This window comes from Schistocerca piceifrons, chromosome 2 (assembly GCF_021461385.2).
Source record: "Schistocerca piceifrons isolate TAMUIC-IGC-003096 chromosome 2, iqSchPice1.1, whole genome shotgun sequence".
In the NCBI taxonomy this organism is placed as follows: Eukaryota; Metazoa; Arthropoda; class Insecta; order Orthoptera; family Acrididae; genus Schistocerca; species Schistocerca piceifrons.
In genome coordinates, this window is record NC_060139.1 from 379,981,430 (window position 1) to 379,996,951 (window position 15,522).

The following is a 15,522-nucleotide window of genomic DNA, read 5'->3' on the forward strand; positions in this document are numbered from 1 at the left end:
AGGACTCATATACTGAAGTTCATATGGATGTTTGTGAATGAAATAAGATCCTAATTATTTTAGAACAAAAGCACAAAGACAAACAAAATACTTTCACTTGATAGAACCATTGGCATAAATTGACAACAAACTGTACATGATGGTTCTCTTGTTCTTTTTACACTGGGAACTTCATCACTGAACTCTGTTTTGCGTAAACATTCCTGCAGTTGTCTACTGTATTCTGTATAGAGCTGTTAACCAGTGAAAGCTAGCCATAACAACACAACCAGACCATCATTTCTTACAGTCCTGATCTGGCATATAGTGATTTTGATTTTTCATAAAAATGAAGAAGCTTGTCTTGACTCCCACAAGTTACCAGTCAAACTTTGAAGTCTACCGGTGAAATCAGTCTTTGCATCAATCTATGGTCAGTAGACATACATTATATATGTTCTACCTGAACAGGTACAACACACACTGCTGCCTTCACAGATATCACCACAATAATAGGTATTAAACCCCAGAGAGAACATTGAGTTAGGCCAGTTGTCTGAAGAATGGATGTCTTCTGCAAAATGTTAATATATAGACAAGCAGTTGACTGTTCCATTCTGCCTGTAATAACTATCCATTACCTTTATAACTGCATCCATATTGTCTCTTCCAACAATGTTTACCTTAGCATTTTACATCTATATTCTGCAAATGACTGTGAAGTGTTTGGCAGAGGCTATGTCCAATTGTACCAGTTATCAGGCTTTTTCCCCATTCCATTTACATAAGGAGCATGGGAAGAAAGAATACTCGAAAGCCTCTGTGCAAGCTGTAGCTAGTCTAAGCTTGTCTTTGTGCCCTCTATGGGAATAATATGTAAGGGGTTGCAGTACTGTCCTAGATTCATCACCCAAAGTTGGTTCTAGACACTTAATAAGTAGGTTTTAAAAGGGCAGTTTGCATTATTCTTCAGGTCTGTGCCAGTTCACTTCTTTCAGCACTGTGATAGTCTCCCATGGGTCAAACAAACCTGTGACCATTTGTGCTGCCCTTCTTTGCAACCTGTTCAATATTCTCTGTTAGTCTTTTCTGGTATGGGCCCCATACACTTCATGACTATTCTAGGATTGGCTGTACGAGTGTTTTGTACATAATCTCCTTTGCAACCTGATTGTATTTTCCTAGCATTCTACCAATGAACTGCAGTATGCTGACTGCTTTACTTACAACTGAGATTATATTATGTGGTTGTTCCATTTCACACATGTAAAAATTATTACTTCCTGATATTTGTATGAGCTGGCCAATTCCAGCTGTGAGTCACTCGTATTATGGTCATAGGATACTGCACATTTTCATTCTGAGAAGTGCACAGTTCTACTTTTCTCAACATATAAAGTGAGTTGTCAGTCCTGATCAGACTGCACATTTGTGTGTGGTTTCAGTTGCCCAAGACTGCAGAAGTGTGTGCGAGTTGCATTTGCGTGTGTGTATGTGTGTCTATTGTTGACAAAGGCTTTCATGGCCAAAAGCTATAATTGTGTGAATCTTTTTGTTGTGCCTATCGTGACTCAGCATCTCCGCTATATGCTGAGTAGCAGCTTTCCTTCTCTAATATTGTTACATTCCACCCTGGATTTTCCATTGTTGGATATTTGTGCAGCATTTTCAGACAGTACTTTATTACAGCCAGCCCGAATCTAGGAGGGGGGAGAGTGTTGGCGGCAGGTGGGGTGGAGGTAAGGGGGCTGGAAGAGGGGGAGGGGTGACTGGGGTATCTGCCCTGGGCAGCAATTTCAGCAGGCACCAAATCCATATTTTTGAAGGAAAAAAACTTGTTTCACAAGGTGCCTAACATGCAGCGCACATAGTTCTATTGATTATTCATATGATCTTGAAATGCATGACATTTTTGAACACAATCTATAAGTTGATTTCTGAACAAATCACAAGTTGATTTTTGAATGTGTGCATAGTGTAGGACATTTTAATTTCCACTGTCCTGAATATAGGTTTGATGGTTCCCATTATAAAATATATGCATTTGAATTCCACAGAGAGAAATACAGTGATGTGCGACAGAGGAACACTATGTGAAGAGATTTGGCACTGAACTTTGGCACACTTAAGACCAAATAACATCTGGCCTTGCAACACTAACCAAAACGGCCTTGCTGTGCTGGTACTGTGAATGGCTGAAAGCAAGGGAAAACTACAGCTGTAATTTTTCCCGAGGGCATGCAACTTTACTGTATGGTTAAATGATGATGGCATCCTCTTGGGTAATATATTATGGAGGTAAAATAATCCCCCATTCGGACCTCCGGGTGGGGACTACTCAAGAGGACGTCGTTACCAGGAGAAAGAAAACTGGCGTTCTATGGATCGGAGCGTGGAATGTCAGATCCCTTAATCGGACAGGTAGGTTAGAAAATTTAAAAAGGGAAATGGATAGGTTGAAGTTAGATATAGTGGGAATTAGTGAAGTTTGGTGGCAGGAGGAACAAGACTTTTGGTCAGGTGAATACAGGTTTATAAATACAAAATCAAATAGGAGTAATGCAGGAGTAGGTTTAATGATGAATAAAAAAAATAGAAGTGCGGGTAAGCTACTACCAACAGCATAGTGAACGCATTATTGTGGCCAAGATAGACATGAAGCCCATGCCTACTACAGTAGTACAAGTTTATATGCCAACTAGCTCTGCAGATGATGAAGAAATTGATGAAATGTATGATGAGATAAAATAAATTATACAGGTAGTGAAGGGAGACGAAAATTTAATAGTCATGGGTGACTGGAATTTGAGAGTAGGAAAATGGAGAGAAGGAAACATAGTGGGTGAATATGGATTGGGGGAGAGAAATGAAAGAGGAAGCCGTCTGGTAGAATTTTGCACAGAGCATAACTTAATCATAGCTAACACTTGGTTCAAGAATCATAAAAGAAGGTTGTATACATTGGAGAAGCCTGGAGATACTGACAGGTTTCAGATAGATTACATAATGGTAAGACAGAGGTTTAGGAACCAGGTTTTAAATTGTAAGACATTTCCAGGGGCAGATGTGGACTCTGATCACAATTGATTGGTTATGAACTGTAGATTAAAACCGAAGAAACTGCAAAAAGGTGGGAATTTAAGGAGATGGGTCCTGGATAAACTGACTAAACCAGAGGTTGTACAGAGTTTTAGGGAGAGCATAAGGGAACAATTAACAGGAATGGGGGTAAGAAATACAGTAGAAGAAGAATGGGTATCTCTGAGGGATGAAGTAGTGAAGGCAGCAGAGGATCAAGTAGGTAAAAAGATGAGGGCTAGTCGAAATCCTTGGGTAACTGAAGGAATATTGAATTTAATTACTGAAAGGAGAAAATATAAAAATGCAGTAAATGAAGCAGGCAAAAAGGAATACAAACGTCTCAAAAATGAGATCGACAGGAAGTGCAAAATGGCTAAGCAGGGATGGCTAGAGGACAAATGTAAGGATGTAGAGGCTTATCTTACTAGGGGTAAGATAGATACTGCCTACATGAAAATTAGAGAGACCTTTGGAGAAAAAAGAGCCACTTGTATGAATATCAAGAGCTCAGATGGAAACCCAGTTCTAAGCAAAGAAGGGAAAGCAGAAAGGTGGAAAGAGTATATAGAGGGTCTATACAAGGGTGATGTACTTGAGGATAATATTATGGAAATGGAAGAGGATGTAGATGAAGATGAAATGGGAGATACGATACTGTGTGAAAAGTTTGACAGAGCACTGAAAGACCTGAGTCAAAACAAGGCCGCGGGAGTAGACAACATTCCATTAGAACTACTGACGGCCTTGGGAGAGCCAGTTTCTGACAAAACTCTACCATCTGGTGAGCAAGATGTATGAGACAGGAGAAATACCCTCAGACTTCAAGAAGAATATAATAATTCCAATCCCAAAGAAAGCACATGTTGACAGATGTGAAAATTACCGAACTATCAGTTTAATAAGCCACAGCTGCAAAATACTAACACGAATTCTTTACAGACAAATGGAAAAACTGGTAGAAGCCGACCTCGGCAAAGATCAGTTTGGATTCCACAGAAATGTTGGAACACGTGAGGCAATACTGACCCTACGACTTATCTTAGAAGCTAGATTAAAGAAAGTCAAACCTACATTTCTGGCATTTGTAGACTTAGAGAAAGCTTTTGACAATGTTGACTGGAATACTCTCTTTCAAATTCTAAAGGTAGCAGGGGTAAAATACAGGGAGCGAAAAGCTATTTACAATTTGTACAGAAACCAGATGGCAGTTATAATTGTCGAGGGGCATGAAAGGGAAGCAGCTGTTGGGAAGGGAGTGAGACAGGATTGTAGCCTGTTCCCGATGTTATTCAATCTGTATATTGAGCAAGCAGTAAAGGAAACAAAAGAAAATTTGGAGTAGGTATTAAAGTCCATGGAGAAGAAATAAAAACATTGAGGTTTGCCGATGACATTGTAATTCTGTCAGAGACAGCAAAGGACTTGGATGAGCGGTTGAACGGAATGGGCAGTGTCTTGAAAGGAGGATATAAGATGAACATCAACAAAAGCAAAATGAGGATAATGGAATGTAGTCGAATTAAGTCGGGTGATGCTGAGGGAATTAGATTAGGAAATGAGACACTTAAAGTAGTAAAGGAGTTTTGCTATTTGGGGAGCAAAATAACTGATGATGGTCGAAGTAGAGAGGGTATAAAATGTAGACTGGCAATGGCAAGGAAAGCGTTTCTGAAGAAGAGAAATTTGTTAACATCGAGTATAGGTTTAAGTGTCAGGAAGTCTTTTCTGAAAGTATTTGTATGGAGTGTAGCCATGAATGGAAGTGAAACATGGATGATAAATAGTTTGGACAAGAAGAGAATAGAAGCTTTCAAAATGTGGTGCTACAGAAGAATGCTGAAAATTAGATGGGTAGATCACATAACTAATGAGGAGGTATTGAATAGAATTGGGGAGAAGAGGAGTTCGTGGCACAACTTGACAAGAAGAAGGGACTGGTGGGTGGACATGTTCTGAGGCATCAAGGGATCACAAATTTAGCATTGGAGGGCAGTGTGGAGGGTAAAAATCGTAGAGGGAGACCAAGAGATGAATACTCTAAGCAGATTCAGAAGGATGTAGGTTGCAGTAAGTACTGGGAGATGAAGAAGCTTGCACAGGATAGAGTAGCATGGAGAGCTGCATCAAACTAGTCTCAGGACTGAAGACAACAACAACAACAACAGCAACAACATGTCTTATATTTCCTTAGACTTACACATTTCATGTATTGGAAGGATGTGCACCACAAAATGAACATAGTTATGAAAAATCAATTTTTTATAATTTTTGACATCCTACCTCAAATGCTTGGAAAAGGGGGGGAGGGGGATGCCACACAGTATTGTAGATCTGGGGCTGCCCATTACAGCTAACTTCATTTTGGTGCAATTTGTTGTGCTAAACAGGCTGGAACTATGGTGTTGGTCTACAGTAATGGTGCTGACGAGGATTTCATTGGAAAAATGGAGCTTTATCTTTTGTATCAATCAACTTTTTACTTAAGAGGTGATAAAGACAATTGTAGGATTTTGTACAGCCGAACTAGACCACAAACTTGAACGTGTTTGTGATACCCTAAAAGTTAAGTCTTTTGTGTACTGAGTAAGAGCAAAGTATACTGTTCTTTCTTTCCCTAGAGAAAACAATCAATGCAATAGTGTACTTAGATATGCTATAAATTTTTTTATCATTTTGCCTGACGAGGTTGACCAAGAAAGTAGCATACGCTTCATGTGAGATGGCTCACTGCTGCACTGTCTCACCAACATGTGGGATTTCCCCATAACTGATTTACAGCTAAATGACTTGCATGTCTGCCACATTCACCATCCAGATACCTCTTGATTTTTTCATATGGAGACCCTGCAAGGATACTGTGTTTGTACCAACCTTGCTGGCTTCTCTAGTAGAGTGTAGAGGGAGACTCTATGCCATGATTCAACAAGTTATGTCTAACATCCTGCAGTGAGTTTACCAAGAAATCGAATTCAAATGGGATCTGTGCCACATAAGCCCGTATTTAGCCACAAGGTAAAAAAATCCATTTACCTCACTAAAACATGACACCAAAACCAGCCCTGTAAGTCATATTATTAAATCTGTATGAATCTTCAGAGGTGTTAAGTCCTTTTAAAAACGTGTTTTTTTTCTTTTCTTTGTGCTATTGTACTTACTGACAGAGATACAGTGATTGGTAGCTGCTGGCTGTATGGCAAAAAGCATTTTCTCAGAGTGTGTATGGTTTGTTCTATACTGATAAGCCACACTCACATATTTAAACAGTGTTTATAAGTAATTACTATGGGAAATGGGTTTGTGCTGTGTCATCACTATGTAGATTATGATGGCATACAAATTATTCATGGAAATCCAATGAAACCTCATATTAGCAGATCCTTGTGAACTTTTTTGATTGTCTTATTTTATATTTAATTTAATAGTAAGAACTCAAACTTTTTCTCTATTGAAATGTAGTTACAGATTTGTTGGTTTGAGAATGACCTTTTTAAGTAAACAAACAAATTGTTCTAACATAACTGTACACGGTGGAGCACCATAAAAATTATACAAAATATATGCCTTAAATATTGTTCCATAAATATTTCTTTTGCCATAACTGCAATTAGATAATTTATAAAATATCATAGAAAGGTTTACCTTCAGTACAGCCTGAGGGGCTGAGAATCATATTAAGTCCCGTGCAGATGGTACACTTCTGCCCCTGCACACCAGCTTTACACATGCAACGACCCGTCATTTGTTCGCAGTCTTCTCTTACAGAGCCATAGACAGAGCAATCACATGCTGCAATTATGAGAATATATTCAGATTTAGTATTAACATATTAAAATGTAACATAACATTGAATTTTGTTACATCACTAGAAGCTTCATGAGAGGTTACTAGAATAATGAATTGCAGCTAAATATATCTCGCTCTTGAAATGCTTGCTCATCCTGAATTAATAAATACCAAATCCATTGTTGTCATTGCCACAATGAGAAGCCTCAACTCTAGGTGCATCCTTGTCAAATGGGTATCTATATAGATATCAGACAAACACATGGTTGCTGAAGAATGGTATAAACTTTTCAGTGCTGCAGGTGCAACAGCCTGGATGATTGACTAACCTGGTCTTGTAATGAAAGTTAACATGACCTTGTTATTTTGATACTGTTTCAATTTGACAGTATGGGGAAACTACAGCCACTACTTCCCTGAGGACACACAACTCTGTCATGTGATTTAATGAGGATGACATCCAGCTGGGTAAAATATTATGAAGGCAAAACAGTTTCTCATTTGAACCACCAGGTATGGACTACTCAGGCAGTTGCTGCCAGAAGAAGAAACAAACCTGGCATTGTATGAGTCAGAGCACAAAATGTTGGATCCATAAATTTTTTTGCTTGTTTAGTGAAATTTGAAAGAGAAATGGAGACACTAAAGTTAGGTATAGTGGTAATTAATGAAATGTCATGACAGGAAGAATAGGATTTCTGGTTGGAAGAGTATACATTTATCAACACAAAACCAAATTGACATAACCCAGAACTGAGTCTAGTAATGAATTAGATTTATCTCTTAGTCGATGGTTATGTTCATCAAAATAGCAAACATCAGTTGTCCACGTTGCATACAGAAATATGCCAGAGTCACCATGGAAGTAAGTTCCAATCCCACAAGGGAAATATGGTTAGTTATAAGGGTTATATTTCCGGTACATTATATACATTTTGCAGCAAAGGCGATATTGCTAATACATTTGTCATAATATAAGGGCAGATTTTTGTACACATTTGTGTTGAGAAGTAGTTGACAACAGTTTCGTTAACTTCATCATGGTCATAAATAACATTCAGGAAAGAATGACTGGAAATACAGGAACAGGAAAAAGTCATGTTTAGTCAGATGAAGTACATACGGAGGTCGAAGCTATGGCTCTTACTTAAAAGCCATGATCACCTGACGAGTTGTGGCTTAGCACTGGACTAAAAAAAAGCAGTTTGGTAAAGATGCCGTGGTACATCGTTTACTGCACAGTGCTTCACAATTCTTGCCGTATGTCGTAATGCGAATTTGTATACATGGTAATGCCATGGGTCAAGCGTCATTAGTAGCATACCTTGCCTGCTGCACAATACTGGATATGTGATCTGTCATGTTGCAAAGAGTTACCTCCATGTTGGTGAGGTCGAGTAGCTAAGTGACATGTACTGATTTTATGGTATATTGATAATTTTTACTTATGGACCGTCTGACAGCAACTGAATAAAACACAATTTTACTGCCATACGCAAAGTGAACAATCAATACATAGAAAATCTCATAGTAGAAACCGAACACATCCTTACACGTGAAGAACAACAAAATAATTGTGAAATAAACATAGGACTGACAAGAGAACTAGTAAAAGAAGAAATAAAAGGCATAATAAAACAAACACAGCAGACACACAATAAGAACAACCAAACAGAAGCAGCTACTATGGAAAGGTTAAAACAAAATTTAACAGACAATAACATATTAATAACAAGAGCAGACAAGGGAAATGTAACAGTACTCATGAACAAAGAGCAATACATCACAAAAACCAAGGAATACATAAACACCAACGCCATACAAAAACTGAAGTCAGGTCCAACTACACGATTCCAGGCAAATGTGAAACGAACACTGAAAAAAATTGAACACACACTCACAGACAAACAGAAATACTACTTAACACAGAAAAACCCACAAGCACCAACACTCCGCAGTCAACCGAAAGTACATAAAGACAGAATGCCAATGAGAGCTGTTATCAACTTCAAGAAAGCCCCAACATACCGCATAGCTAAACACCTCCAAAAGTTAGTTACAAAACACTATAAAGTAGAAAACAACAGAACAGTGATAAACACAGGAAATCCAATAGAAAACATACAGAACATACAGGTGCCACACACAGCATCACTGATTTCATTCGATATAGAAAATATGTATACCTCCATCCCTATCACAGAAACAATAGAAATCATATAACAAAATCTCTCATCCCACAGCAACCTCACCACAGATGCAATAAAAGAAATAACAGATATGCTCAGACTGACAACTGAACAAAACTACTTTCAGTTTGAGAAAGAATATTATCTACAAACTGATGGACTGCCCATGAGATCCTCAATATCAGGAACACTAGCAAACATTTTCATCAGTCACCTAGAAAATCAGATATTTGATAAGATAACCACAAATGAAAGTTTCAAAATCATATATAGGTACAGATACATGGATGACATTATTTGTCTGGTAGATGAGCCAAGTGAAAAAATAGATGAACTCCATTCAGAAATAAACAAAGCTCATCAGAACATAAAATTCACACTTGAAAAAGAAAAAGAAAATCAGATAAATTTTCTTAACATTACAATTAAAAAAGAAAATGGTAAACATAATTTTAACATCTTTAGAAAGCCAACAGCCACAGACATAATAATACATTCCACATCCAACCACCCCCACAGCCAGAAACTTGCAGCACTAAGCCACATGTTACATAGATTAAACAGAATCCCACTCAGCAAGAGAAATTACGAACAAGAAATGAGTACAATCATACAAATAGCTAGGAACAACGGGTATGACACGCATGTGGTACACAAGCTCAATCAAAAAATAAAAACACAAATAAAAAACAAACACAACAATTCCATAATACAAAAGAACTCACAAGCTGAAAACTTACAAACACACTCAACAAACACACACAATGACAACACCACACAGAAAAGAACCAGATGGTACACCATGACTTACACACATAAACTAACACACAGAGTTGCAAACATCCTAAAGAGACAGGGCTTCAAAATAGCATATAAGCCTGGGCAAACCCTTCAATCACACCTAAGCCAGCCAGCTACCAAGAGGGACAAATTCCAACAATCAGGAATATATAAACTTGAATGTCAAAGTTGTAATGCAGTATACATAGGCATGACATGCAGGAATTTTGAAACAAGATACAAAGAACATATCAGATGTTGGAAGTATGAAACAAACCATTCCACATTTGCAGAGCATTTAAAACACTACAACCATCATCCTACAAACATGGAACAAGAAATGAAAATAATGAGAATAAGCAACCATGACAAACATCTTATACAAATGCAAGAAAACTTCCACATCCAGAAAGCCATAGCAGAAAACAAACATGTGATAAATGAACAAACACACATCAGCACAGGCTCCCTACTACACTTAATAAAGGAAATGATAACATAAAACAAAAAAAAAAAAAAACTCTTCCCCACACCATCTAGAGACACACACACATAGCCAATATATATATATAAAACACCAAAATACACACACACACACACACACACACAACCCACACACAAATGCATAAACGAACAGACCACAGATACTTCAATAGTTACACTCATAAGTTTGGCAATAACATTCGATCTTCGGCAAAAACATTTGACAATCGGCAACAGAAACCAAAACATTGCATTAAAACAAGTGTTCAGTGCATAGTGCTGTGGAATGTGGGAAAAACCGCAAATTGGCGTTCATAAGAAGAGGAACAACACCAAAATGCAACAGGAGCATAATATGTAAGAAATTGTCCACGCAACCTGTAAGTACAGTTCAAAACATTACTGAAACAGTTCAAAACATTACGAGTTCGAGTCTCGGTCGGGCACACAGTTTTAATCTTCCAGGAAGTTTCATATCAGCGCACACTCCGCTGCAGAGTGAAAATCTCATTCTCAAAACATTACTACTTAATAGGAAATACCAACCACCAGAACTGTTTATAACCTATAGGCACAATGACAAAAATGTAAATAAAATAGCTAACATATGTACATATTCCAGGCCACTGATGATGCCTTGCAGAAAATAAAGGCGAAACGCGTATGGCACTAAAATTGTGTTTTATTCAGTTGCTGTCAGACGGTCCATAAGTAAAAATTATCAATATACCGTAATATTACACGCAACTGAGGAAGACAGGACTATAAAAGTTGAAGACATGTACTGATTTTCACCTGTCAGATCATCAGCACCCATCGAGTACCAATATCTCAATACTTTGATCTGACGGAAACAGTTTCATACAGAATTTCCTGTCACATTTCAGGTAACTCCTTACATGTGTAAGTAGGTGATTTCTTTGGAAGGGTCATGGGGAAAAGGAATAACCGTTTTATTTTTGCTTGTTAAAGGGATGTGTAAAAAAAAAGCAGATACACGCAAAATGACCAATTCTTCAGAATAGAGAACACTGTTGGACAAAAAATGCTGCTATGGGATCCTGTTTTTATTAAGGGATGGCTACATATATGAAACTATTTTTCAACATAGTTGGCAAATCTCTGTAACCAACAGTCAGGACTCCCTACAAATCGTTCAGTTCCTCGACGACAGGAATCCGCTACTTGGTCATGGAGTCATTTGAGAACTGCTATGTGAACGTCGTCATCATTGGAAAATCTCATTCCCCACATGCTGCATCCTCGGCTGTCACCTACATCATAGTTGCCAACTACACAGTGACATTGCTTCACCATCTGTGCCGTAGGAAGTAGTATGTGGTATCTGTGGCTAGCACCTTACTATCCAGCCACCAACCACACAGTAGAAAGTCACGGGTTGCCACTCCGTCAAGGTACCTGCAACTCAAGCGCAGCTCATCCTGCCTGCGAAAGCGACTGCGGTATCTGGGGATGCCACAGCGCCGCTGTTGCCAACACTTACTCATCTTCACGGGTCACGTGACACAAACACAACTTCCCAGAATTCCTTTGCCGGACGCCTTTATAAGATGCCACCCAACAGCTCGTCAGTCACTTTTCGAGCTCCAGTTCCAGTTCAATATTTCATCATTGACGTTCACCGAGTGCTGCTGGCCAGAGCGCAGCATTTTCCAGTCAGAAACTAAGACATCGACAGTGTAGCAGATATGGATTTCACCTGCTTCCTTACTGTGACTGTGTACTCATTTGTACCTTCAATTACTGTTATTGAGTAGCCCAGGTCATAAGATCAAGTCGATCTTCAAGTTGAATTCATTCAGAAACTGTTGCTATTCAGATACGGTTGTGCTTACATTGTGACACTGCCAACCGGTGTGGCCGAGCGGTTCTAGGCGCTACAGTTTGGAACCACGCGACCGCTATGGTCGCAGGTTCGAATCCTGCCTCGGGTATGGATGTGTGTGATGTCCTTAGGTTAGTTAGGTTTAAGTAGTTCTAAGTTCTAGGGGACTGATGACGTCAGATGTTAAGTCCCATAGTGCTCAGAGCCATTTGATTTATTGTGACACTACACTGGCTCCAGCTAACTGGCTTCAATTGCCCCTTTGCCATGGTTCCTTTCTCGCCAGAACTGTCTTTCCTCCTGCTTGTCCTGTTATGGGGTTAGTGGCTGCAACGTGACACAGTGTTGTTTGGTCACACTGCACCCCCTGGCCACTCTCTCATGCAAATCACCCATGCTACTTCGCTGGCACTGCCCCAACCTGAAGCTCCCACCACCCAGGACTCAGCTACAGTGCTTCCACTCCCCCTAGAGTTCGACAACCCTTTGGGTTTTTTGGCCCATCTTCCTTGCCACACTGAATTACCATCTGCTGTTCCTGACATTTCTTTCCTGGCAGCATCAGGCCCATTGGCCCCTGCCCCTCTGTCCCCTGTCACATTTGCCTCCACTGCTGCCTCCTCTGATCCTGCCCAGCACCCCATGTGCCACCAGCTTTTCTGTGTCACTGGCTCCTGCGTCTTGGGATGCACCAGTTCTTTCACTAAGGGGACCATTGTCTCCCATACCAAGAACCCCTTTGGTTCTTGTGAGACATGCACCTCTGGTTCATAAGCCACTGGCTCCAGTGCAGCCTGCTGTGGTGCCCATTCAAGCGCCCCTCGGTCCAGTGCCTTCCATTGCTGTACCTTCTGATCTGGCATCTCCCATTGCAGTGTCTCCCACTATGGTGGCTCCTACTCTGATGCCTCCCACTGCAGCGCCCTCAGTTCCTGTGCCACCTACTGCACGCCAGCACCCTCACTGCCACTGCCACTAGCCTCTTCGGGTTCCAATGCCATCGATCCCTAGCCACCAGCCCTGCGCCTCTTTGGTATCCAGCACAGTAGACGCCCTGCCGCCGATCCAGGTTCCTTATCTAGTCTCAGTGCCGCTGGCGCTCCTGTGCTGGCCTTGATGTCTCTTGCGGTTTTAATATTTTCGGCGCTCTCGCCGCAGACCCAGGTACTTCTTTGGGTTCCAGTACCACTGACGCCCTCCTCGCCGGTGGCCAGCACGCTGCCAGCCTGCACTGCACCTGCCTGCACTCCACTGGCGTGCATGCCACAGACCTGCACACTGACGGTCTGCATGCTCTCGTCCATCGGTCCCAACCTCGTGCTTCTTGTGCCTTTAACTTCTGTTGTCTGTGACGCCACTCCATCCTCTGCCATCTCTGCTGTCTGCACCTTGTTCCCTCCTCACAAGTTGCCCTTGGTTCAGCTATTCTTTCTACCTGTTACCGATGTTCAGCCCACGTCCTTGGAGTTTTCACATCAGAGTTGTGGTCATGTTCATCTCGTAGATTTAGTTTGGCCTCCAACAGACACCTTCATGGGTCACAACACACATATTCTGGGTCTGGGAAACTGCTCTGCGTTGCTTTACCTTGATCACTGGCCCCAGTATCCAGTGATTGTCGTCACCTGCGTCCTCCAAGGCCTCCTAATATTAGCAGAGTGTCTACCCCTTCTCCTTGAGACATCCTCCGTGAATTTTCAATTGAGCTTTGCGGTGCTCTGTCTCACTAGTAATGGAAGTTTTGCTGCCAGCCTGGCCTTGATATATCACGTCGCTTTCGGAGGCCCTGTCACCCTCCTTTTGACAACGAACCTGCATGACCCTTATTTTCCAAGTCTGTTCCTCTCGGTTTTCTGCAGCGAGGGATTCTCTCTTTTTGGGGCCACCTTCACGCCACCAGAGTTCAGCCCTGCTTCTCATCCAGGATCTCCCATCCCCACATAAGGACATCTTCTTGCTCCAGGAAGTTCTTCTTCTCCACAATGGCTTTGCCATCTCTCCATTCAGAAAGAAGGGATGCCACATACGTGACTGTCATTTGCGTCACAGCCACCATCTACAGCGAGATGACTCTGTCTTCTCCTTAGGGAAAAGGGATGCTGCATCCTCAGTTGTCCCCTATGTCACAGCCGTCAACTACACAGCGAGAGCGTTAGACCATTTGTTCTGTAGGAAAGAGGGATGTGGTATAGGTTGCTGGCACTTTACGATCCAGCAACCAACCACACAACAGAGAGCCACGGGTTGCGTTCTGTGTTCACCAAGTGCCATTCATCAGGGCACAGCGCTTGCTAGTCTGAACAAAGACATCAGTGCTGTAACAGACACAGACCTGGCTTAAGGCAGTGTATCCTTACTGTGATAGACTGTGTAAGCAGCTGGACCTTCAAGAGCTGTTGTCGAGTGGTCCAATTTCTAATCATATCAGGACGATCTTTCAGTTGAACACGTTCAGCAGCTTATCACTTACTATTCAGTACCTAACGTTCGGGTGTGTTCTCTGTGTCAGTATTAAGTTCGGTTGTTCTGGTTACCTGGGCATATCTCTTGTTTTGTAGTGTGACACATCCACAGCTTTCAGCATACCGAAAGATGGAAATCGTATGATGCAAGATCTGGACTGTATGGTGGACAAGCACCACTCACGTCTGTGCGGCCATGATCACATTGTTGGCACCATTTCATTACTGCTGCACGTGACATTGCATTTGGTTCATATACCGCGAGAAAGTCGCCGAAGTGGCGTCAAATCGAAAGACTTGCACCCGGCGAACAGTCTACCAGACGGGAGGCCCTAGTCACACGACATTTACAGTTAGCGATGAATCTGTATGCAAGTTATGCAAGTTAGATGTGTTTTGCACACAGGACTCGTACAGTTCCGCGTACTTCAACTTTGGAGTACATCTTCAGTTGCCGCACCATTTCACGAGCACACTATGACGCACCTGTTATCGGTACCGCACCAGAACCTTGTCTACAGGACGCCGAGACATGTTGTCTCTTCTGACAGTCTTTTTCCGCAGCTCGTGGTCTAGAGGCTAGCATTGCAGCCTCTGAATGGCGGGGTCCCGGGTTCGATTCCCGGCCGGGTTGAGGATTTTCTCTGCATGGGGACTGGGTGTTTGTGTTGTCCTCATCATTTCATCATCATCTTTTGTGACAGTGTCTATGTTGGATTGTGAAAAAAATGGACTGTGTAAAAACTGGGACTTTATACGGACGCTGATGACCCTGCAGTTGAGCGCCCCAGAAACGAAACATCATCAACATCATCTCTTCTGATAGTGCGCCATTCTTGCTGCGTAATGGGTTGGGTTGTTTGGGGGAAGAGACCAAACAGCGATGTCATCTGTCTCATCGGATTAGGGAAGGTTGAGG

At 41.3% G+C, this 15,522-nt stretch overlaps 1 protein-coding gene across 1 annotated transcript in view; it reads right to left on the minus strand.

Moving 5' to 3' along the window:
- The window catches only part of LOC124775412 (agrin-like), a 187,581-nt gene that overhangs the window by 46,218 nt on the left and 125,841 nt on the right, over positions 1 to 15,522 (minus strand). The window contains exon 10 of the mRNA XM_047250245.1: positions 6,700 to 6,846. Within this exon, the coding sequence (XP_047106201.1) occupies positions 6,700 to 6,846 (147 nt within the window). The remainder of the gene's footprint in view (positions 1 to 6,699; positions 6,847 to 15,522) is intronic.